At 40.3% G+C, this 25,950-nt stretch overlaps 1 protein-coding gene across 3 annotated transcripts; it reads left to right on the forward strand.

The window, feature by feature from the left end:
• Window positions 1–1,517: 1,517 nt before the first annotated feature.
• Window positions 1,518–24,937, forward strand: LOC121296540 (epsin-3-like). Of its 3 annotated transcripts, none has more exons than XM_041222218.1 (10): window positions 1,518–1,847; window positions 10,671–11,456; window positions 16,436–16,554; window positions 18,538–18,630; window positions 20,427–20,519; window positions 20,792–20,957; window positions 22,007–22,180; window positions 22,479–22,571; window positions 22,787–23,107; window positions 23,613–24,937. In XM_041222218.1, the coding sequence occupies exons 2-10, from the start codon at window positions 10,856–10,858 to the stop codon at window positions 23,921–23,923; spliced, it is 1,971 nt and encodes a 656-aa protein (XP_041078152.1). In that variant the 5' UTR covers window positions 1,518–1,847; window positions 10,671–10,855; the 3' UTR covers window positions 23,924–24,937. The 3 variants fall into 3 exon arrangements, with proteins under 3 accessions (XP_041078152.1, XP_041078154.1, XP_041078153.1); XM_041222219.1 differs by lacking the exon at window positions 1,518–1,847 and adding an exon at window positions 3,222–3,277; XM_041222220.1 differs by lacking the exon at window positions 18,538–18,630 and having other exon boundaries at window positions 1,519–1,847.
• Window positions 24,938–25,950: the final 1,013 nt, after the last annotated feature.

The following is a 25,950-nucleotide window of genomic DNA, read 5'->3' on the forward strand; positions in this document are numbered from 1 at the left end:
AAAGTTTGTGGGGAATAATAGCCATTTTCTATACTTTTGAGGCATAAGCAATTAGGAAATAACACTTACTACCCAGGAACAAAAATTGTGTTACATAGTGTTATTTAATTAAAAGTTTTGTGATTAGAGCCCAGTATTAAGGTTTTTAAAGCACTCATTTTCAGGAGTTGTAACTTAGTAACTTGACTAAATGCTTTGGAAATATTTCCTTTGTATCGCCTGTTTTTCTTAACCTCAGAATGTATGAGAGTTTAAAGTCATGGAAGAAACTGGTGGTGAAGTTCATGTAGTTTATGTGGGGCTTCTCTTTCCATCTTGCCTCTTTTTGGACTTCTAAAGGCTTGTTAAAGTTTATATTTCATGCCCAGATAGTGACCTAATCCAGCTTGACTTTCCAAACACATTTATTACTTTGGTATATAAACGCGCACACACGAACACAGAGCATCTATATAATACTGTATATCTATAAGCAATATGTACAATAAAAAATACTTATTTTAAATACTTAAAATAAGCAATGAAAAGCTACATTTGAATACTAGATCTGCAATTGTCCATACGTTAACAGGTATATATATATATATATATATATATATATATATATATATATATATATATATATATATATATATATACACACACACACACACCTTTGAATAACAAATTACAATCAAGACAAAAAAAGGAAAAAACTGTCTATCCAGAAAAGCCCCGCTAGCCTTGTGCCAAGCCGCTGGCAAAGCAGGTGTAAAGAAACATCGGTTTACTATCAAGAAAGTCCTGCTTTCACAAATCAATGCACATTTGGCACTGACAAAGCAGTCTCTGCTGTGAACTGTTAAAACCCTCATTTTCAGTTTAGGGGTCTGGGCCATGACAATCCAGCTGCTGTTCCTCTATGCAGGTCTACTGTGGGGGGACGGGACAGACCGCAGTCAGTTCTTAAAAGCCTTTCTTTTGTATCTGAAGCAAAACAACCAAAGAGTAAACTTGCCCTTAAGAACCTGCCTTGCCACTGCCTCACACTGTGTGAAACAAATGATTTAATGGCTAGAGAGGTTCAAATTTCATAGTTAAAGAATGATAACTGTTGACTGAGCAAAACAGAAATTAAAACGGGTGGTGAGCAATTTGAAAAAGACACTTTGAAACATTTTTTCCCCAGACTAAAAGGCCTGTTGTAATAGACCAGCATCAGAATATAACATTGAAAACAACCCGCAGTGTTGCTGAATCCAAGTATTGGAAGAAACAAACCATGCCCATGTGGCTTGAGTTCCCTTACCCACACATTTGAGCTTGCTGGCTGTTGCATAAACTACAGTAACTCATACCATATTTTTCAGCTGCTTGACATCGAAATAAAAAACACGCCCAGAGCCATTATCCCACCCCCCTTTGGTAAGCAGGTGCAGTGCTAGTATTGCTACTGTAAAACTGTCACACACTTTGCTTCGGATAAGCATGGGTTAAAGAAAGCAGGTCCAGTTTGCAGCGTGTCTGCACACCACTCCCTCTCTTTTCTCTGGCTGTGCAACTACCGTGTGGAATTTTGCTCTCTCCCTTCCTTCTCTCTCTCTCTCTTCAGCAGCTCCAAGCTATGTTTCTGTTTCAGTGACACGTACTAAAGACAACTTTTTGCAGGCAGCAAACGTGGCGGTTTAATCGTTCAAAACATATTCAACTGGAAACGGGACTAGAGCTGTGTCTTGAAGGCCCTGTGGGTGGAGAATATAACCATACATTTTACTGGACCTACGGGTGAAAAAAAGATTGCAATGGGGATGATGATGGTCATAAAGTTGCCAATGGAATGATCAGCCTCGCTGAATAGCAATGCTTAGGTGAGTCAAATAGAGGACATGCTAGGAGCCTAGATGCGGTTAAAAGAAAAACGGTTTGCTTTTTTGTATTCTCATTTTTAAAAAGAGTTTAAGGTGATATTAAAATGATTAAGACGCATTATGACCCGTTGTGGATATGGTATCTTATATTGATTATGTTGTTGTGTACAGTACGGTTTTTTCAGTTGGTTACACATTTTTGTTGCAGGTAATGGACAATATGTTTTTTGAAAGTGTAATTACGTTTTCAGTAAAGGTTGTATTCTCTGTAAACATTAACCGTCTCTGCACTGATGAAATAGTAAAATAGGACGTGTTTTCTGTAAATACACACTGTATTTGAAAGTTTATACAGTTTTGAAAGCCAAACGCGCACTTGATGAAATAAAGGGGCAGCTTCTAATAGATTTACTATTATTACTGAAACATTTAATTTTGTTGCGTTTAATGTTTGTACATGTTGATATATTCTGAGCCTAGCTACTTATAGTGCAACAGTCAGGTGAAATCCACAATGAAACGCATACTGTATAGTCCCACCGTCAGCTCTGTCTTTAGCAAGGACAACTGGATTCAGCATAGGGAGAAAGAAAGCTGCCGATTTTGGTAATTAAGCAGAACTGTTGTTGTTATACTGACATCAGTCACCGTTGTAAACAAGCAGTTTTAACAAAAGTAGGCGACCGTTTATTAAACAGAACGATAAAACGCACACTTTTACCAAGATGTCTCGTTTAAAATGAATACTTTTGATTTCGTTTTAACAATGAAAGGACCGTATTGTGCTGAGTGCATTTAAATGAGAATGTAATTATTACACTGTCGCCTACTATCTAAAAATGTTCAAACAATGCGGATTGAATGAGCCTGCAATACCCTAGCTAAACGCCTGAAAAAAAAGCATACTCTAACAATCCTTTTCTGAGGCTTAATTGTACACAGACTGACCACAAGTCATTCTGCAGAAATGGGACTAATTGAGACCCCACCTCACCCAAAGTAGTGTATTTAAATATTTAAAAATAGAAAACAAGTTTTGTGGAATGCAGTATACATTTATTTCTTTCGCTGTTTTCATTAACATTTAGCAAATATGTATAATTATTTTTTATGCAATATTAACATTTAAGGGTGATTTTTTTTAAAAATAAAATGCTGTGTCCCAATTCCAGTCCCCACTTTCTCATCAAAACAAATGTATTTTATGGAATCATTTTAAAACCTGACAATATTTTTTTTAAAAGGACTGTTGTATCATAATATAATGTTGAACTAGTATTTTAAAATGTTTTTTTTTTTTTTTTTTTTTTTTCGATTTTTGAATTACCGTAACAGACAGTGTATTCCCCCGTAGTGAAAATATGCCATAGGCCACCCCTTTGAGCATGTGATCACGATAAGAGATGTATAATTTCCAACATGGCCACATGGTGAGTAGATCGGTTGCAAACATTTCTTTAATATATGATATCATTTATGTATTCAAAGTTAGGTAAGGTCAGAATGGGTAGGCCGCTTAAAATTGTCATTACCGTGATAACTTGTTTTGTTTCGGTAATGACTGAACTGTTACGGTAATGATACTTTTTAGAAATGCTTTATACTAAATTATTTTTAAATATAAATTTATTCATCATGATTTCACAAAACGATTTTCTTTGAATGTAGAATGACTCAGGGAGGGGCATTAATGCCCTTTAAGTCCACTCCCATCTGCATTAGTAGAAAATTGATTATATTGTTGCGACCCGACACTGTTTGTTGTCCCGTTGTTTGTCTGGTCTGTCTTGTCCCGTGTATGTGTTCCATGTATTGTTATGGTGTCACCACGCCACTCAGAATGGGGAGAGGAGCGAGGTCGGTCCAAGTGGAGTGGACGGGAGCAACCACCTGCGCAGGGGGTGAAAGGTTCGAGCGCTGAACGTCTGGAGGAATCTGGCAATCAAAATTCTAGTGAGAGATAGCCAGTGAGATTGGGCATGTGAGAGACTGAAGCCTGGGAGTGATGTGGGGCGAGAGCCCGAGGGAGAGTCAGAGCTCCAGAAAGTGAAAGCGGGGGTCAGTGGGTGAAGGAAGGAGTCACGGTATTTTTATTGTTTTTGTGGTGTAGTCTTGGCCCGAACAGGGGTCTTGTTATTAGATTAATAAAGTGATTATTAATTGTGCCTGGCAGCACTCTCCGTATGCTGCGTTATCATCAAGGGCACAGGTCTTTACAATATTTTAGGGTACATTGTCCCTTGTAAGATGGCCTTGTGATTGAAATATTCGCCTAATAATAATTATTAATATATAACATAAATATTTTGCTCTATTTAACAATGCCAATATTTTTAGTCAGTAAGGGGGTGTTGTAAGGTGAAATGATCAATAAAGGCATTCAACCCACCAAATTCAACAGGGTAGACATGCCACTTTATTGTGTGCCAGACAGTGCATATCCAAATGCTTTGTTGTATTTAAACTTTCCTTTTTAGAGTAAAGGCCTCTTCACACTGGACACGATGTGACACACTGCAGCAAAAAAAAAAAAAAAAAAAAAAAAAAAAAAAGCCTTTTCTTTTTCGTGTGCCAAGAGTACTGTCATATTATTTTATTTGCTGTGATTTCATGCTCCACAAATCTCTTACAGCGCCTACTGCTCGCTGTACTCCTAACTTACCTCACCCCTGGGCTGTAAGTGTAAGCTACACACCCCGATGCACAGGCGGCTGTCATTGTGACCCTCATTATCACGATTGCAGCTCATTATTTGTGCATTTTGAGTAATTTGCATTGCTCTTAAACTTACACAGACCGCAGTGTAAAATAATTGCCTGGCCGCTAGGCAATTTGGATTTTGCAGCTGCAATTGTTTGCGCTACGCCTATCCTTACATCAGCCCAACTATGTTTTAAAGTTTTACGATTTCCAATAAAACCTATTTTGGAATCTGTGTAGTGGCATTATAAATGATTTATTTCTTTATATACTTATTTGAAATCGCTGTTTAAATCTTTAATACCATTTTCACACAGAAATGCAGCTAATGTGCCGTCTCTGAAACGTTTTAACGAGTGTGTAAAATACCTTTTCACACAGCATGAAATTGTGTAATCTGTGCTGGTGTAACACCATCATTACCCTTTCACAACAGCCAAAGAGATCACGCGAGTACAACTTTCAAACCTGTCAATCAACAGACAGGTCTTGCACGAGAACAATCACATGCACACAGTTCTTAATTTGTAAAGAAAGAGGTGCTGGGGTGCAAGCAATAACAATATTACTGACCCTAAGAAGCACATATATTCAAAATCATAACACGTTTATTTGAAAGAGTATTGTACCTACTTGTGTTAGATGTTTACAGTCACGTATTCTACATCATATACAAAGTAGTAGTACGTGCAGAGAATTTAATTAAAGGCAACAGCAGGACAAATAATAATAAAAAAGCCTGTAAAGATGTACATCTTTTGTTATGGTTTTCTATTTAAATGGTTTAAAAACCAAACAAATTGAAAGGCATTCAGAGCACTCGAGAAGGACGACACTGATGAAAAACGCACCCCAACACGATCACTGGTTTGACCAACGGTCTGCACTATTATCAGCGATGTGTATGCAACAGAAGCCACTGGTATATTACAAAAACGATTAATTAAACATTGAAAAAGGCAAGAGAACCAGATTGTTATTGTTTTTTATTGTTTTGGTTGAATAGCAGGCTAATGTTCCTATTGAAGTAGTCTACAATATTTTTTTTCATTAAAAAGTTGTCGTTGTTTGTTGAAATTAATCAGCTTTCATATTTTGTTGTGTACTACTCATTTAATCAAACCAAGTAGTGTAAGAAGTTGCCTGTATCGTTCATGGTATTTTTCAAATCAAATAAGCTTATTTGTGTATAAAAAAAATAAAACAAAGTTTCAGCCAGTGACATTTTACATAAAGGCACTCAAACTGAAATCGTAAAGTAATTCAGAGTCGGCTACAAACGTGGCAGCGGACTGTCTCTCTTTAGCGCGCACGCAAGAACTTGCAGACTTAATTGCAGATTTTAAAAAGAAAGCATTTTATGAGATTTTTAACTAGAAGTACTGCCGCTATGACTCTGCATGCCCACTGGTTCCATGGCTGTGCCTCAGCACTGCATGCACGCCCCTTACCTACCTACGCGATAGTGACGTGGAATTTTGACTTTGAAACCACACCCACTATAGCGCTTCAGCAGCGGTATAGCCTTTCACACAGGCAGTTATGATGGTTCAGTGCCGTCTCTGAACCATCTCGCGAGGTTCTGTGGCGGTATAGGGGTCCTATAGAGCAGGGGTAGGCAACCCTGGTCCTGCAGTTTCACAGACACTTGTTTTTTTTGTTTTATCCAAGCCATAATTGATTCAATGATTGGCTTAATTGGTCAGAATTACCATGTGTTCCAGGTATTTAGCAATTGATGATTAAGAGATAACCACAAAACCTGCAGGATCGTGGAACTCCGAGACCAGGGTTGCATACCCTTGCTATAGAGCAACGTTTCCCAATCCTGGTCCTGGGGAACCACTGTGGCTGCTGATTTTCATTCCAACTGAGCTCTCAATTACTTAATTAAACCCTTAATTGAACTGAATTGAATTAGACATTTTTACTTGTTTTCAGCTGTTAAACAGTTCCAGATTTCAAGTTCGCTATAACATTTTGTAAGTAACTTGAACTCTGCAAATTTTTAAGAGCTGAAAACAATTAAAAGGGTCTAGTTAAGCAAATGATCAGTTCAATTAAGGGTCTAGTTAAGTAATTGAGAGCTCAGTTGGAATGAAAACCAGCAGCCACGGCGGGTCCCCAGGACCAGGATTGGAAGCTCTGCTATAGAGGGTGGAGGCATTAACCTTCAGTTCCCAGGCAAGCTCATTCTTAACAACTGGGCATGTGGGCCAGACCTGTTTTCTCAGTCACTTCACTTACAGTAAATATACACATTTTAGAGTCTCCATACTTAGTCTTTCATTTTATGGTCATATTTAATTACATGCTTAGTCCTGTAACTTAGTTGAACATTGCAGGGATGAAAATAAGACTCCTATTGCTTAGCAGTTGCATCCATTCCAGGTTTTACTATGAGCTTCATTAGTCACAGTGTATTGGTAACACGCTAGATGTGTCTTATTAAACTCCTAGTAAAACCAATAATGGGTCAAACTGCAATGCAGTGGGGATCCATCCCTGAGTCTTCAAGGCATCCCTAGTTAACATATTTTGGCCAGTAGGATAGCAGTGATGGAAGACATTCTTCAGTAAATTATGAATACTGTTTTTAAGGGAGCTTTGCTGTGGTTAGAAGCATCTGGAAACTTTGGGCTTTGCTTTTTATTGCCATCAATTTTAAGTTAGCCTAGTTATCAAGTTTGGGAGCACCAAAGTTAATGCCATTTAATCACAGCACTGCTTAATTTGTGCTGCAAAGCTGCCGCAATGGAGACTAATTAACTTATATGAGATGTTGGAGATATCTAGGGAGTGTGTGTTTGCCCTGAATAGGGTAGCATGGGAGATATGAGATTCAGCTGCTATTGCTTGTGGAACTAGGTTGGATTCCTTTAAATGTGGGAGGTTACAGAGCTATCTCAAAACTGCCTGGTGATGTTAAAAAGGGTAGGTGGAGGTGTCTGCCACGCACAGACTGTCAGGAAATATGTTATTACATTTCATAGAACTGTCAGAACTTTCTGCTCTATCTTAGATCTTAGGACTTCCATTATTGATGTGCAGTAAACAGAGCAAGTCTCCTGTGGTATTTGCTGGAACTCTCTTAGTCTGTTTCGAGGAAGTGGTGCCATTGCATGCATGCTTTTGTGGCACATACAGTCCACTGTAGAATTTCATAATCGGTACATTCCATTGCTGGTGAATAAGTATGTCCGATATGTATTGTGTTTTTGATAATACTTTAGTGTCATATTTCTGTTGTGTTTTGTGTACTTGCTTGATGAGACGAGCTGTGGAGGTTCTTCTTGAGGTACCAGACTTTATTAATTGATTAATTAATTAATCATTTAGCAGACGCTTTTATCCAAAAGCGACTTACAGAGACTAGGGGGTGAACTGTGCATCAACAACTGTTGCAAAGTCACTATAGGACCTCTGTTTTAAATATCATCTGAAGAACAGAGCACAAGGAGGTGAAGTGACTTGCTCAGCGTCACACACAGTTAGTCAGTGGCTGAGTGGGGATTAGAACCGGGGACCACCTCATAGATAAAAAAAGGTTATTAGAGTATAAATAGTAGACTTTATCTTTTAAAATACAAAATACATTTTTCTTACCTCACATCGCCCCATTCCCTTCTTTTTTTCTGAATCATGATTTTTTTCAGGATATGTAGATGCTTCTTGGTACCTGATTACTTCCTGTTCTGTAGGTCGCACGGTCTGATTGCAGTTGAACCGTTGTACTGTACCAGAAAGCAACATATTTTATTCCTCTGTCCTGTTGTATTAAAATAAAAAGCCAGCTAGCCACCAACAATTCTGCCACCTTTCAATGCAAAAGACAAATGCTGAAAAATGTAAGGTGTGCAGTATTAACGATCATCACTTTAACCTTATCTGTGTTGTAAAAAACAGTCATTTCTGAGGTTAGTCCTGGGAGGTGGGGTTCACAAGAGACTTCTCGGTGAGCTTTCCAGTGAGAGGTACAGCACTGAGGTAAGGTCTCACCTCTCCCTCAGGAAAACCTGAAGCTAAAGGTCTGCATTGATCATTTAATTAAACTGCTTGGTTTAGGAACTGATGGCTCAGCAGTTAAAAAGTTACTTAAAACAGTTCTGGTCCCAGCTGTCATGCATGCTGGAGAAGTTGATGAGTCTGGTTGAAACACAGAGTAGACTGAAAGTGCCTGAGGACACAGCTGTGTGTCAAAAAAAAAAAAAAAAAAAAAAAAAAAATCAAACCACATAAATGCCAATTGGTCAAGGAGATCTCCTCTTGGTGCAGTATTAATATAGTTGTGTGTATTCATGTTCAAGGTGGGCACACTTTGGAGAGCTGGGCCACTGAGTTTTGTGTTTGTTGTAGTACTACTGTACTACCTACTGTGTAATAATAACAATAGCAGACAGTGTAAAATAAGACTTTCTGTTCCTCTTTCTGCTGTTTCTTGTTGCTCTGTGAGGGATGTATGTTTGTTTTGTTTTCATGTTTGTTCAAGTTCCTGCATAAGGTTCTGTTCTGTATTGCATTTCTTGCCAAGATCAACATATTTGTCTAATTTGGTAGGGGTTTACCTACACTTCACTGTTGGCCTTTTACCAGCTGTGCCTTATTGCTTCTGGATGCCATTCATTAATTCTTTACCAGGGGAATTTCAATTTCCTTGTCAGTAAAGTTGCTTTGTATTTCCTTGTATGAGTGTTTTTAGTATTCGCTTTACAGATTCCCTTAACAAACACCAAACCATGACTTACTACCAACTAAAGGACTTGATTGCCTGAGGCAAAAATGATTGTCATTTTATGACTTAATATTTTTTGTTTTGTTTTGTCTGTTTAGATTTAATGGTTTGGATTTTTCTGTGACAAATTATTCATCTCATATTTTTCAGAAGAAAATTTGCTTTAACTCATTCAAGTAAGGGGGTATTTCGGCATTTTATAATATACAAGATGCCTAAACATTGTCCTATACCCTTTTATCACACAATAACAGTCACTTTGTGTTGTCATGACATCAAAGAGCTAGTCCAGAACTTGCTGCATAGTTAAAATAATAATTTCCTTACACACTACTGTGGTGGTTCACCGAACATGTAAATGAAATTTAAAAAGGGTCTGTTGTGACCTGGTCATCCCAGTTTAACAATTTGAAAAGATCCTGACATAATATACAGTATTTCTTGACTCAAGAGTGACTACTGTATTACACAGCACTTTTAAATACTGTTCATACATGAGTACAAATAGGAGAAACCAAATAGCCTTATGTTTACAGGAAGTACATACTGATTTGTAGCCTTTTTTTATCCCAAAGTAACTCATTTGCTGGTGGTTTTCTTGACAGTCAGAGAAGACCAAGGAAGGATGAAGGAGTAACGTTTTAGTCCTTGCTGTGAACCTGTTGTCCTTACAACCTCTTTATTAAAGCATTAATATATAAGTTAGAAGAGTGAGATTATTGCCAATTGGTTACATAGGGTTTCGGCTTATTTAAAGAAATGGGGATTTTTCTTTTTTTTTTGACTGTTGTTTTTTTCCCCCAGAAACATTCCACAGTTGTGTGTTAATGTTACATTCCAAGGGTCTTTACTAAGCATTTGTAGACTTATTGCTGACTGATTCTGGGTCCATTACTGTTTAATTGTCTTAGTTTTACTAAATAAAAGGCTTTGTTTTATTAAAACCTTTCCCAAACAATATTTAAATGATACTTTACATACAGCTTGAGAGCTGTCATATCTTGCTGGTGGAAAAGAGGCATATGCAACTCATATGAATATTAAATCTAGACTGCAACTATGATGCTTCTCTTGTTTTTGTCGTCACTGTTGCCCTGAATAAAGATTTGAACAGAAAACCAATGTCCTGAATAACCAACACCCATTTTTGTTTGAACACTGACATTTCAGCTAGCTATAGAAAAAATGGCTTTTCTCTACAGCCACTAACGCAGAAAAATAACACTGAACTAGTTAAATCTGTGCCTCCAATTGTGCATGGTCTGCCAGCTCCATTGAATTGTATTTAAAATCAATACAAAGTTGCTTTCGGCAAAACTGCACAGTGGAAATATCTCTAGTCCTGTTGTGAACTGTATTAACATTGTGCTTTTTAAAATTTATTTTTAAAGGTATCTGGAATAATAGACACCCCCCCCCCCCATGCTAAGGACGTCTTTTAAAATATACCAAATACTGCAATCTAACGCACCTCCCAAAACACCCTAAGGGAAGGAAATCCCATTTAAATCTGACAAAAAAAAAACAAGCAAACTTTTGGCTTCTTTCGGAGCAAGCAGCAGCAGCAGCCGACAGCATGACGACCTCGGCACTGCGACGGCAGGTCAAGAATATTGTCCACAACTACTCAGAAGCAGAGATCAAGGTGCGGGAGGCCACCTCCAATGACCCGTGGGGACCGTCCAGCTCCCTTATGTCCGAGATCGGCGACCTGACCTTCAACGTGGTGGCCTTCACCGAGGTCATGGGCATGATCTGGAAGCGGCTCAACGATCACGGCAAGAACTGGCGCCACGTCTACAAAGCCCTGACCCTGCTGGACTACCTCATCAAGACCGGCTCTGACAAGGTGGCCCACCAGTGCAAGGAGAACGTCTTCACCATCCAGACCCTCAAGGACTTCCAGTTCATAGACCGCGATGGCAAGGATCAGGGCATCAACGTGCGGGAGAAGGCCAAGCAGCTGGTGGCCCTGATGCGCGATGAGGAGAGACTCAAGCAAGAACGTGCCAACGCTCTCAAGACCAAGGAGCGCATGTCCACCGTGGCCACCGGGATCAGTAGCAGCAGTAGCCAACAGGTCAGCTACCCCAGCCGCCGCTCCAGCCAGCCCACCATGTCCTCGCTGTACGGAGAAGAGTTCGGAAGGTCACGGGGTTCCCCTTCATCTTATAACTGTGAGTACCAATACACTGTTACAGTGGAGTGATTATCCGCACACCTTTGTAATTGTTCATATAACTAGGATACTCCATCAATAACTATGAAACACTCAATAGTGGTACATTTATAAGTACTAGAATATATTTAAAATGACAAACGTCTTTTTCAGTGTCTTCAATGTGTTTGCCTGAAATCTGGGTAATTGTGAGTTCACGTTATAATTTTAAATTTATTTTTGGGGATTTTGGTTATTAATCGTACACAAAGGGTTTTTTGATTCTGGGGCTTAGAATGGTTTTAAGTAGAAGTGTCAAGCATTATGAGAAATCAGCCATGCATGATTTTGTTTTTAAATTAGTGCATCAGCATCTACAGTGTCTAAATGGATTGTGTGTGTGTGATGCTTTCAGCTTCTAGTGATGAAATATCAAGTAGCTTTCTAAAGATTAAGTTTTTTTGTAATCAGTGAGATCCAAGCCATTGAATTATTTATAAGCATAATTATAATTGTTTTTTTAGTTTTGCTCTGTCACCCACTGTCAATATAATACCTGCTGAAAGCCGAGTAGAGAAGCCAAAGAGAAGCATGGTTTACTTAGAGCAGTAGAATCTGTGTACCTTCAAATATTGAAGGGCCTTTTGGGACTTCTGTCCATGTGCTTAAAGAGGTGGCCTTTTGCTATGGCGAGGATGTAGAAATTTGGCAGGGGAACAAAACATGCTGAACTGTTTCCTCCCCTGTTGGTTCTTTCGTCTGGCAAACAAACTTGTGTTGCTGAGGACTTGGCAGGGGAGAGATTGCACGTTCCAGTCCCAGCAGCTAACTGTGTGCACCATACCCACTAGCCCTCACGTTTTGGATTTCCTGGATAAACTAACATGCTCTCTCACTCCCTCCCAACTGTCATCTGCATTTCTCATTGCTCTATTTATAGCCTTTAAATGGGATGCAGAGTGACCTTCGCTGTTAAAGCTTGGGGCTGGGCTCTGAAAGAATCCTAGTTTCAGTGCCCAGCTAAACCACTGTCGCGTCTGATTTAAGTAATGTTGAATGGGTTAGCATACCGTCTCTCCAAAGCCAAACTGTCAGCACTGCTTTGATGTCTTTTTATAGCTCCCCTGAATAAGAGAGAAGCCCTTCTGTTTGATCATAGGACTGTTGCCAGGGTCACATCATTCCCATTCCTAACGACAGACTGTGTGGTTGTGTGCTGTGCGGACCAGGGCTGCACAATTTTTAAAGCCTCTGAGCCACGATTGGGTTTCTATTACGATTCAGTAATTAACCTGGCATGCCATTTTCTCTCATGCATTACCCTTGTGAGATTATATTTGTATCATATAGTCACAAACGTTATGAAGTACCAAGTATGCCTGTAAGTATGTCACACTTCTACATCTAGAGAACTAAAATGACAGTGATCATGCCATATGAGTGGACCACAGTGTGCTGCATACAGTTTATGTTGTGGGACTTGTTACCAAAGTGTGAATTTAGCCCTGTGGAATCCAGCTCACGTTGCATCACAATAGGAGCAATTCTAGAGAAAAACAAATCTCTACCAGTTTCCAGTTTCCCAGCTTCTAGCAGATTTAATCTTGGTGTGCCTGCTTGCCAGCATTTTAAATGCCTTCAGAATTTAAAGGAATAAAGACCTTGAATTAAAGTTGGAAGGCTATGGTGGATTTAGGTGGACCTTTTTGTGCCTAATCTTTTTGAGATATCATGACATAATGCCTCTGTGGCAGAGCAAAGCTCTGCCCTTTAAATTGGCAGGGATGGGGTTAACTTCCCCTGCCTGCCTGGGTTTATTATGTTCAGGTGGCTGGGGTTGATTAGTTGATTAGGTTGATTAACGATCAATCAGCGCCCAGCCACCTGATATAAAAGGAGGCCTCTGCTTCTCATTTGGGGAGAGGGAGCTGAGGAAGCAGGTTGGTTTTTTTTGGTTGTTTGGAAAGCTTGAATCCAGTGAAGGCATTGCCCAGCCTGGAGATTGTTATTTTTGTAAATTTTGCTTTTTGTCTTTCTTTGTGTTTAAATTGTTTTGTTTTGGCCCTTGTGCCCTTTCATTTTTGTGTTTATTTATAATAAAATAGTTATTTTTTTGAACTGCAGTCTGTCTCTGGGCCTCTTTCCACTCGCCAGCCTGCCACAGCCTCCCTTGAATAAATGCTGCACTCAGTTACCAGATGTGTAATAGATGCCACTCTTGAATAAATGCCCCACTCAACAAGAAATAAACAGGGAACAGATTTATCATAATGGACAAAGGTCGCCACCCTAGAAAACTGTACCCTACCAATAAGTACCACCCGGGAATACGTGCCACCCTTGAGTAAACGGTGCAGCGGATTTAGACAATTTAAAGTAAACACTGCAACATTAATGTGAAGATACATGGTCCAGTGACACCTCCTTTTTAGTGATTATTTTCAGATAATACTGCTGTCCACGGTCACTTAGAAAATTGTTAAAGTTCACAGTGGGAACAAAGGAGTTGCTTTTCTGTCCGTTTTGAGTAAAGTTGAGAATTATTTCCCCAGATATTTTTCACCTGCATTTAAAAAAAAAACAACTTTTATTTATTTATTTTTTCTAAAACACCTTGTGTCTGCTACAGAAGTTTTACCTTTTCTCCTTCATCGCTAACAAAATGCATTTCCTGACTAAACACATCAAGGTAAATTCAAATCTTCATTGTGATGAGTGGACATGGAAGACTACTATAGGATCAGAAAGTCTATTCCAGTCACTGCTTCTGTCTGTGGCCGAGTTCCAGGATAGGCAGTTTTTCGGAGGGAGAGCTGAACAGTTTGAAAGATCTAGGATGGATGGACAGTCTTTCTGTATAGATGTCATGGGACCTGATGAGACTCCTCAGATTTCTGTAGTGACATATCCTGGAAAACACAAGAAGGCAATTTTTTCAGTGCGATTTTTAATTTCGAACGAATATGCCTGTGTGAAGTCCATCTCCTACAAGGAATTTAATGGCAGTACAATGTTAGCATTGATTTTGGTACTGCAACCTGCTGCTTTTTCACACTTTGTAACGTTATGTGCTACACAGGGAGTTATGCACTAATATAGACCTGACTGACTTGATACTGTAAGTCCAAGTTGAAACTGAGAAAGTTACTCCTTGACAGGGGTTTTTTATTACAACTTTGACTGACGTTTCTTATAGTTTAACCCACTACAATATTTTAAACTGATAAAAAGCAGAGGCTCCTTTTGAATCTGACACGAATAGGTGACTGTGTGTTGATGGCCCAGAGCCCAGCCTGCCACTTTGTCCAGATGGCTGCAGTTTTGCTGAAATGAGTGAATGATGCCAGCCTATATTCCATCCCCAGGACTGTATTGTGATGCAGTGCTGTGGAACTGATAGGGGCTGATAGAAGCTCTGTTAATGGACAGATTTACTGACTGGGAAGGTTAGCATTCAGTCCTCCAGACCTGGCTCCCTTTGTCCAGAGTTGGCAACCTGTAGGCATCCTAGAGATTTTAAAGAACAAGTAAGTCAGTGACTTCCAATAAGAGACACACGTATTCTTTTGGGGGTAGAGATTGCTGAATTAAACTGTGGCTGGACAAGAGAAAATCATTCACCCCCCTCTACCCCAACACTTCTGGAATCAGATATTGGAGGCAGAATTGGCAAATTGTAATCAACAGTAATCGATGTATTGAGAACCTTATTATTCAAAAGAAAGAAACAAAGACATATAGGCTTTTCACAGAAGCCTCCCAATAAAACTGAAGACAAGCATGCCCCAGTAATATAATACAGTATACAGAGGGCTGAGGCTCCAAGTAGGGCACCAGGGCCATTAATCGATCATGTGAATTTTTAATTGAAGCAGGCTTTGAAATTGTTGTGTGTGACAGTGGAATCACGGATTTAGACAATTTAAAGTAAACACTGCAACATTAATGTGAAGATACATGGTACAAACAGTCCAAAAGCCCTGCTCAACTTTCTGGTATTTTGAACTAGAATTCCAGTGTGTCTGTTTGCAGTATTCTCCAAAGCCTTCAGCGAGCACTGCTTCAGCAAAAAGCTTTGGAAAAGGTGTGACAATGTAAAAGTGACCTTCAAATCATGAAAATGACTTTTACCTTTTTGAGTGGTTTGTGTTTACCAGCGTCATTCCATTAGCTCCAGTTGCTTGGGAATGATTGCTGAGTTTCTTCTTTGCCATTACTCATACTGAAAGTGAAGGTCTCTCCTGGGTTGAAATGACCTGAATTAAATATTCTAGCTGAATATATCTATGTATCTGTGGTGGCAGTATGCCATCATTTCAGCCCAATAAGTGATGTTGCTAATTCTAGTAAGAGGTTAGGAAGTAGATATTAAAGTTGCTGCTCTTTTTAATAATCCTGGCTACATATTCATTTGAGAATTAATTTTCCTGTGAGCAGTCCATGTTCTTGATATAGACACAAATGTACAAATTGAGGAGGGAAATTAGGTATTTGGGAACCCATGACTTAAGCAGCAACAAGGTTTTATTTTCTGCTGAATCAAGAAATACTATACCGGTGTCTCTCCTGGTGTTTGTTTCAACTGACCAGTTAAGCTTCTAATAAGAATTTAATTGGTCCAATTAAGTAATTTAGTGTATAGTTCGAACAAAAAGCAGGAGGGACACCGGCCCTCCAAAAATCGAATACTTAATTGCCTCGTTACCAGAAGCTAAAAGTAACACCCCTAAAAGTAGAGCAAAGAAAGAAAAATCTATGTTCTAAATCCTCACTGAAGTATTTTACGTTATTATTTTTTTTATAATTAAAAGAGCTAGCCAAACTTGTAATTCTCTGAATATCTGGTACGTGGCAGCTGTAAAGTACATGGCAGATTTATAAGAAGAATATAAGCAGTTTTAGCAAATGTGTAGTTCAGTTGTATGGGAATTTATGTTGTCTAGGATATCATTTATTTATTTCTTTACTCATTTTTTCTATTTGTTTTGTTTCTGGCAGCCTCATCCTCTTCACCGCATTTGAACTCTGACCTGGAGCAGGCCCGCCCCCAGACCAGTGGAGAGGAGGAGCTACAGCTGCAGTTGGCGTTGGCCATGAGCCGAGAGGAGTGTGAAAAGGTAGCCTAGCAACCATGGTTATTTACTTTAAATTGACACAAACTGCATTAGCTTTTTTTTATTTTGAATTGAGCCATATGTGCTGTCCACAGGATTACATCTGACCACATAAGATGTACTGGGGTTTGACAAACGTTTAACGATGATTGTTTAATTTCTCATACCGGTACGTGATTTATCAAGTCAAAATGTGTCAAACTTCCTCATGCAGGAGGTTAACAATTAAAGCCTTTTCAAGACTGCTGTAAAGTACCCTGTCTGCTGTGGAACCAAGCGCATTGATCAGATTAAAAAATTTATTTGATGAAAAGAAGTTTTGCATCAAATAGTCATTAAAGTAATGGCCTTTATTCTGGGAAGAATCCATTTTTAGGTATTCATTTCTTAATTGGACGTACTAAAAACGGTTAAGGAACGGCTCTTGACAGGAGTGAAAATGTTTTGCTACTGAGAGGAAAGACAAGCCCTTGTTTGAACCCATATAAGGCTTAATTGTTCTGTTTCATTGATCACAAATCTTATTCATTTATTTATTTATTTAAATGAAAGGAGTGCTAGCCAATCAGATTAACTTTATTAACATTGTCTCTGGCTCTCTTATGATGATTTATTAAATAAATCAGGATATGAAAATATTTCAAATGCAATGTCAACTGCTGTGTCCTGGTAGACTGACTGTTGGTCACAGGGTCTGATTTCAGCTTGACCATTGGTGAGTTTGAAACACAACACCAGTAAATGAATAAGTAACAAGAAACGGCATTGTGTCATCTAGTGTCAAAATTGAAATATCAGCATATCCCAGATTTAACAGTGAAAATGGGGGGCAGTGGTAATGTTTTATTCAGTCTTATTCAGTCTTAAAATGCATAGCAGGGTAACTGTTTTGTTTATATCGATGTTAAATGCTCAGTCAATTGTTTGGGAAACTTCAACTGTAGCTTCTAGATCAGCAACTGTCCCCTATCAAGATGCATATTGCAACTGTGCATGTGGTCTTCCCTTGAAGCATAAGTCAGAGCCATTCAGATCCCATGACAGTGGTGGGATCTGAAACATTGCCTGCATGTGGCCACATTGCTCCAGGGGGCTGTGTAGTTATGTAACAATGAAGTCAGAATTGGGAATGCAGAGGGGCTTTGTCCAGGGTGCCATGACCTGCAACTGCACAGCTGGATCTTCGCCAATGCCTCGCCTTGCATTCTTCAGTTTTCAAAGTGCAAGAACACTTATAACTTAGGTTTCAGCTAGAGTGCTCTTTATAACCCAGGGAACCATCCTTTGGTGCCTGCACATAGTTTCATTGCTCTATGTTGAATAATTCTGTGGAGCACATGATTGTCCCCTTTTTAAGAAACCCTGACAAGGCAAACCTTTTTGTCTCGCTTTGAATACAACTGATGCTGTAACTGCAGCACAAAACAAAGAGCCCAATGTCATGTACTGTAGTAGGTACTGTCCCGTTAGCAGTGTGTGTATGAGAGATTTCAGCCCACTGAACCTTGTCAACATAAACTTCTAATTTCTTGATTTGCACAGATCATTATTAACTCCACGCTCAGTTGCTGATAAATTCCATGCACATTTTTTGAACTGCAGAATTGACAGTCTGGGGAAAACGTTGCTTGAGGCTGCTGATATGTAAGGTAAATTGCGGTTTACATTTAAGTGAACTGATTGGACGCTGCATAAATTAATTTCACAGTCGGCTTCAGAATGTTGATTTTTTTTTTTTTTTCTTCCCTGACCTCCAGTACATTTGTATTGATAGTTTGCCAGCTTGACACTTTTTTAGGAAAAAAAGGTCATGTTGAGGTCATGCTTATTTAAATGTATTCCTAACCACGAGAAAACCGATGATGCTGTAGGTGGGCGGAGTTAGACACATTCTGAAGTGGGTGTTGCTAGAGTGGCTCCTCCTCCACATTGAGCCCTGTCTTCTGCTATAGGCACTAACCACGCCCCATTTCTAATGCTTTGTAGCCACAGCTGCAACCACGTTCACTGGCAGTTGAAATCGATGAAGACACCGAGCTGCAGGTTGCTCTGAGCCTCAGTAAGGAGCAGCACGAGAAGGTAGCGTATAAGCCTGGTGGAGGTTTAGAAACAAGGGATGCTCAACAATACTCTCCCCTTCATTTTAGAGGGTTGAAGGTACCCGATCTTCACTGGCCATGCATGTCTTCCAGAAGCCCAGGTTTTGAGAAGCTAACACTAACTAACCAGCTCCTCCTCCTTCTGCCTTGTAGCAACTTGGTCTTAGAAAACTCACACACCTCTCCTTCCTTCCCTCTGTGTCTCTAAAGACTGTTTGATGGATGGTGCAAACACCATCACCAGCTAGCTTGCTTCATTAGTCCGGTGCATCTATTGACCACCTTCTTTGTCCCACTGATCTGCTTTGTATATACAAAATAACTCCCAGATTTAGATGCAATTCCAGTGTTTGTGGTTATGCTGATGGGTATTTCTTTGTCTTAGTAAGTCATTTCTTTCCAGGCTTATCATTAAAGGTAAAGCTCCTGGTCTCCTGTCCTTGCTTCATCAGCAGGTTTACTTCCTCAGACCTTGAAAATGGAGACAGCAAATCAATCAATCAATCCTGTAACATTCATGTGTACATTTGCTTTATGTATGAATTTTTATATGGGCTGTTCCCCTTTTTTTTAAAAACCAAGTAACATCAAACAGAGACTGTGTCAGTTAGAGGGGTACAATCCTGTCCGCAGCTTTGTTGGGGTGTCAGTTTATAAGGGTTTGTCTTGACGAAGGGGGAACTGTATTTCTGTTCACTTTATTTGGCAAAGTTACAAACTTTTACTCCTGAAAAGCAAACGGGTGCAAAGCGAAAGTAATTGACAAGAATTGGAAGAGAAATGTTTGTGTCTTTCTAGAGCAGCGGCTGGAGAATTATTTCAGTTTTGCTGTGCAATGTTACGTGTAGAGAATTTTAAAATGGCCTCAAGTTAATGTAAATAAGGTGCTAACCTTCAAATTTGTTGAATTGACAAAATTGTCTGCCACTCTCTTGACGTCAACTGAGCGTTGATATTCTGAAGAGCTGAGCTTCAGAAGAATTAAGTGTAGGTGGCACTCGTTGGTTATAAAAAGGACTCGGGTTTGTTTTAGCTATATCAACAAAAGCCATAGTTATACAAGACAGTGGATATGCATCAGGAAGTTTTCAAAACAAAATCTTGGTATCCTACTGATGTTTTACCTCAGATAACCTACTTTCCTGTGAATTACCCAGTAAAGCACAGAAAATACAGAACTGTGTGCAGTGCAGTGTGTTCAGAGCTGGCAGTGCGGAGGTAGTCTGTCAGCTTGCTCATGGTTATAAGGGAGCACCCTGTCTAGTCTAGCTGCTGATTTTCTTTTCTGTTTGCAGTGACTGAGTGCTATAAACTGACACCTTGCAGATTTCTCTGTGTCTGCAGTGACTAACGGTACTAACAAAATCCCTATCAAACAAGACTCTCCAGTTGCTTTATTTTTGTTTTCATTTGTTTTTCTTTGTGTTCTTCATAGCAGGACTGTCAAGATGTGCTTTTTTTGGTTAGATTTTGGTTAGAAATAGCGTGATGTTGTTCATTCCATTAGAGTACTAAACCAAAAAAAAATACCCCTATTAGTCTCACAGCTTTTTCCAGAGCTAAATTAACAAATAAATGAAACCTTCCACAGATGGAGCCAGATGAGAGGCTGTCTTTGTGCTGGGGTCTGAGAGACTGTCAGTTCCTGCTTGTGCGGCACCCATCCTTCTACAGTGTGTGTGTGTGTGTGTGTGTGTGTGTGTGTGTGTGTGTGTGTGTGTTCTCTCCATACAGTAAACTCTCTGAACAGTGACGGTGTCGCTTTCCCTGTCGCAGGACCAGCGCTCAAGGGAAGGCGATCACTCTCTGCTGCAGAAGGCCTTAGAGGAGAGCCGGCTGGAGAGTGAGGACACTACTCCTCAGGGAGAGGTAATGCCTACGGCCAGGAGTGGAGAGCAAAGTCAATAAGAATTCATTTGTCCCAAAAGACCTTAATTAGAAACACCATCTCTTGTTTAACTGTGTACTGTCAGTCTTTTTTGATAATGCTGTATAAAATATGTAATGATTCGCCCTGAATCTTACTGCTCACCTTCATATGTGGTTCGAGTTAGATCGAACAGCCTATATATACATTCTATAGACTTAAATGGCAGGTGTGACAGTACAGTGTAAGATTCCCTGTATCTCTCTCCACACAGTCTGCCCTGCTCGACCTAGTGGACATTTTCGGCCCAGTGTCTTCAGCACCCCCTGCTGGAGACCCATGGGATATCACTGGGACTGACGGCAACAACCCCTGGTCTGAGCCCCAGACCAGCCCCTCACCCCCAGCTTTGCCTGCTACTGACCCCTGGGACACTGTCGGTAAGGCCAGGACAGCATACTGAGTTTGCCATTCATTTGAGTTAAGTCTGAGGTGTCCATTTTTAATCTCTAATTTAAAGCAAGGAGTACATCACTACTTGCTTCACATGCAGTCAACTATGAGTCACACAAAAGCGGTCATGCAGTACTGAATTGTTTTGTAGATTATTCTGTGTGACTAGTTGCATGACAGTGTTTGATGGGTTTTGGATTACTAAGAGTACTTCAGTGTGGTTCTATAAATGGGAGCTGGTCCAGATGTATTGGTCATTACTCTTCTCATGAATAAACCACATGGTGTTCCTGTGCTGTAAATGTAATCATGTTTTCAATTATATCTGTGGTTTTGAAATGGAATTTTCTTGCGCTCTCCCAACAGCTGTCATCTGTGAGACGGATGCTGCCTTTAGTAGAATTTAAAAATGACCCTGTAATCACAGCTGAGGAAAAGTGCCTCACATGGCTCTGTGCTGTCGCAGTACTAAAGAAGCTATAAATCTGAATGAGAAAATGTCTACTTCTGTCAAAAAAAAACCTACCTGAATTTGTACAGTATGTGTGGGGAGGTTGCCCTCTGGTGGTCAGAGGAGTTTTGCTGGTAGTTTGAGCCTCACCCACTACATAATCCCAGTGCTGGCAGTGGTACTGCTCAGCTGTTTTGAGGTAGCAGGTTTTCTGTTAGTAAATCCCTGTGATGGATGTTTAGTGGAGGCACCTGGACATCACATATACATTTATTTTGTTCTTCCTTTTCATAATACTGCTGTCTCTTGTTTTTATCACCAATATACTTGTTAAACCAGCCCAACAAAGAAGTAAGTCTCTTCCTGTAGGCGGTCGGCAGCAATACCATGACATGTTGTCACTCTGACTAAATATCCCAGCGTTTCATTCGGTACATTTCAAGGCAGGTATCCCTGGCCAGTGCAGTCAGCACAGAAATGGGTGGACCTGTCATATACACCAGCAACTCCTTGTCTTGTGATTAAGTGTCATGATTGGTTTTGATCAGTGGACTGCGTTCCTGATTGCTCTTGTTCTCCCTTCAGATGTGAAACCAGGCACTCCGGCTACAGGCAGCTGGTCAGACTTGACGACAGCAGTGTCCAGAGCCCCATCGCCACCCTGGCCCTCCAAACCCTGGGGCTTCGACCAGCCCCATGCTGACCCCTGGGAGACTCCAGCCAGCCCCACTCCCAATGACCCCTGGGGTCACACAGCAGGTATTGAGCTAATCGGACACAGTATTTCGTGGCGGACACCTTTAGTGGAATGGCTTACACAATGTATTGAGTTGCTGTTTTGGACCCTTACCTGGTAATAACAAACATGTAGCTGGAACTTGAGTTCAAGAAGGAGGCTAGGTCATCTGATCTTTAGTTTCTGGAGGTCTGCAAAAAGTAAACTTGAGTGTTTAATTTCTGAACCTCAAACTCAGTGTTGCATTGCAAATAACAAGGTAATTCTGATAGCAAGCAAAAAGAGAATCCTGCTGATTTTAAGCCCCCTTTTGTCTTCCAGATGGCCCCACGTTTGACCCCTTTGCAGAGACGTCTGAGGCCGGTGAAGAGGAAGCTAGAGAGCTCAATGGGGCCCATGCTCCTTCCACCACAGGTGAGCTTCACACATTGGGGACAGCCTATTCTCTCTCATTGCCATCTTTGCAATAGAAAATGACAAGGGCTGCCACTGAATGGTGTTCTCTTTGGAGAGCTGCTTACCTTAACTCTTATCTTAATTCCCCACTGGACATAGCATGACGATACAGGTGAATGCGTTAGTGGAAATACTTGTTCAATTGCTTCTATGTCCTCCTTTATTCCCCACAGAGCTGGACCTGTTTAGTGAGATGTTCCCCAGCACCCAGATTAATGGAACATCTAGCCCAGACACATTGGACCTGAAGCGGCTGGGAGACTCGCTGGCAGAATCCAGCCTGAGGAACTGCAGAACTCCCGAGTCCTTCCTGGACCCCAGCGCGGCCTCCCTCGTCAACCTGGACTCCCTCATCCCTGCCGGAGCGCCTGTGAGCAAAAACCCCTTCCTGTCAGAAAGGCCCCAGGGCAGAGTGCAGGAAATGGGCAAGCCCTGCTACACTCCAGTGACTAATGGGGTGCACAGAGAGCAACACAGCAGGTTTATCACAGGGGGTAAGTGAAGGCCACCGAATGTATGGAGTGCTGCATGCAGCATTCAAGCACAAGGTGTGTTTCAGTATTGTACGAATTACACTTTTGTTTTCCAGCCAATTTTAAACTTAATCAAATTCAGAACATTCAAATATGAAAAAGACATGTTTACCCCCAGCGCTACTAGAAATATACAAAAGTTTGTTGGGCTTTTTTTTTTTCTTTGACTGGTGGAGTTTATTTAATTGCTACACCACTATAACTTAATTCCCTGTGTTGTAGGCAATATGATCCTACCTTTTATGTAGCACAAAACTATGTTGGGTCTTTTTACCTGTAACGCTCATAGCGTGTGTGGCATAATAAATAGCTAGGTCAATGTTTACAAAGGATTTTGGTCACCATTTACTACAAAAATAGTATCTATACCGCCATAATATTGTTTGCTATTAAAGTACGGGGCAAACTGATTCAGTACCATTTTCTTTAGGTTATTCAGTGATTTGTATCTGTCTCCCCTCTCTAGGTCTGAGCGCCCCATCTCCCACTAACCCTTTCCACTGCGAGCAGCCTCGCCTCACCCTCAATCAGATGCGTACTCCGTCGGCCTCCCCCCAGCCAGGCTCCCTGTCCTACAGCACCTCCCTCCCCCTGCCACTAAGCAGTCTGCCTGCGGCCATGAGCCTGCCCTCCTCCCTCACCCAGCCGCCAGCCTCGGGAGCGCCCGCCTTCGCTTCTCCAGCGTGTCTCCTAGACATCCCTGGCAACCTGCCTCAGCCCCTGCTGCCCATGGCCCCACAGCAGCCTGGGGCCTCCGGCAGAAACCCCTTCCTATGAACTGGCCTTGAGGCTTGACTTTACTGACCTGGGATGAATCGATTTCCCGTCTGGACAATCACGCAGCTTGGAGTTTTATTTATTTTATTTTTGGGCATTCTAACAAGGCACTCTACAAAGAACGCACAAGGTAAGCCAGCCCCTGCTCCCCCTCCAACTCTAGCCAGTCGCCCACCCCTGACATATTTCTAATGAGGGTATTTTAGGGCGGGGGCATTCATTCTCAGCGCTCTCCCTGTGTAACTCGTCGTTATTTTAATAGGCAGAAAAGGCTGCACATCAGAATGATGTGGAGTTATTTATTTCAACTTCAGCTTCCTAATGTAGCTGGCACTATACTGAGCCGTGCAATTCAACACACTGTGTCACATTTCAATGTGGCAGTCATTACAGGGACCTTCAGATCCTCCTTCATCAGATAATCAGTTGGGTCCAGAAGGTTGACAGAACTGCAGCTGGTACTTTTAGTATTGACCTGTAACAGGAAAGTGCTGCAAGCCTAGACTAATGGCTAAAAGTGTTCCGGGGAGCTCCTTTTGACTGGAAACTCTGAATTATGTCCATTCACTGGTTGTGGACTGTGCTTGACAAGGCAAGGCTGTCTTTGTTTTAGAAAGTCCCAGTTCACGCTCTGTCAGCAGTCCAGAAGGTTTTGGATGTAAATGACGCAAGAAACAGTTTGCCTGTAACTGTAAAATGACCCGTATCTTAAACAAATAATATATCAATAAACAAAAGACTGTACATGCACAAATACAATTTGGCAATAAATTATCAAAAGGTTGTATTCTATGTTTTTGTATGCCTTGTTTTAGATCTGCATTTTTCTCCCACAAACAGCAGGAATGGAGCCTGTTTTTCAAAACCACCACCAGGTGGTGTCAGGTAACAGTGTGACACAATATTCAAGAATTTTGTGAAATCTTTTTAAAATCAATCATTTAACTAAATATACGTTGTAGGTGGATTTAATGATCGAATAATGAATATATTAAAAAGCTAGATAAAATGAAACTTGGTTTATTTTTTATGTTTCTATACAGTTAATAGTTTACAAGCAAAAACAACATTGGGTAGCGACAGTGTTATCAGATTTGACAAATTATTGCATTTAAAAGATGCCAAGTTCAGGCTAGCTCTGTCAGCTATATTATTTAATGAATGTATAAGTTGAGCGCCAGCTGTGGAACAGATTACTGTGATGGTCAAGTAATTATCAGCCTTGATAAGATGCTGGTTCACATGTTTCATTACCATAATAAAGTATAAGCAACTGAGCCATTTCAATTAGCAAACGTTTAGTGGAACATGTGAATCCAAGTTTGTTATGATGACCACAGGTGTTCCTAGCAGGAAAAATCTAGGTTCAATTCCTTTTTTGTAACTGTGAGTGTTTCACATCTGAGGTAGCCAGTCATCATAACACTGAAGGGTGGGACAAATGTATATGAATGGCAGTTACAAATTGGTCTTCACTGGAGATTGCAAACGTGTTTCAAAGCATACAACACCGTGAACGTCGATGGAGTACTGGAGGTGTACATTGTGTCCTTCATAATAAGTGAAAAACCCACAAGACTTCATCATGAACTGTCATTTTTTTTTACATATGACTGGAAAAGAAACATGTTTTAAATCTAATTTAAACAGTCACATTTAGTGAATTACTTTTCTTAGGATTAAGCCTCTGTATTTGCATAGCAAAGTGGCAGAATTCAAAACCATGCAATTTGCCCAGGTAACAGCAGCTAAAGATTAGAAAAAAATATATACAGTGCCTTGCAAAAGTATTCAGACCCCTGACCAATTCTCTCATATTACTGAATTACAAATGGTACATTGAAATTTCGTTCTGTTCGATATTTTATTTTAAAACACTCAAAATCAATTATTGTAAGGTGACATTGGTTTTATGTTGGGAAATATTTTTAAGAAAAATAAAAAACTGAAATATCTTGCTTGCATAAGTATTCAACCCCCACACATTAATATTTGGTAGAGCCGCCTTTCGCTTCAATAACAGCTTT

Source organism: Polyodon spathula, chromosome 21, assembly GCF_017654505.1.
Source record: "Polyodon spathula isolate WHYD16114869_AA chromosome 21, ASM1765450v1, whole genome shotgun sequence".
NCBI classification, from domain to species: domain Eukaryota; kingdom Metazoa; phylum Chordata; class Actinopteri; order Acipenseriformes; family Polyodontidae; genus Polyodon; species Polyodon spathula.

Bases quoted from the DNA above. Each gene is read 5' to 3' on its own strand.
- LOC121296540 (XM_041222218.1), top strand. From the start codon at position 10,856: ATGACGACCTCGGCACTGCGACGGCAGGTCAAGAATATTGTCCACAAC. The intron at 16,555-18,537 runs GTAGCCTAGCAA...AATGCTTTGTAG, and splicing joins GCCGAGAGGAGTGTGAAAAG to CCACAGCTGCAACCACGTTC. The intron at 18,631-20,426 runs GTAGCGTATAAG...TCCCTGTCGCAG, and splicing joins GTAAGGAGCAGCACGAGAAG to GACCAGCGCTCAAGGGAAGG.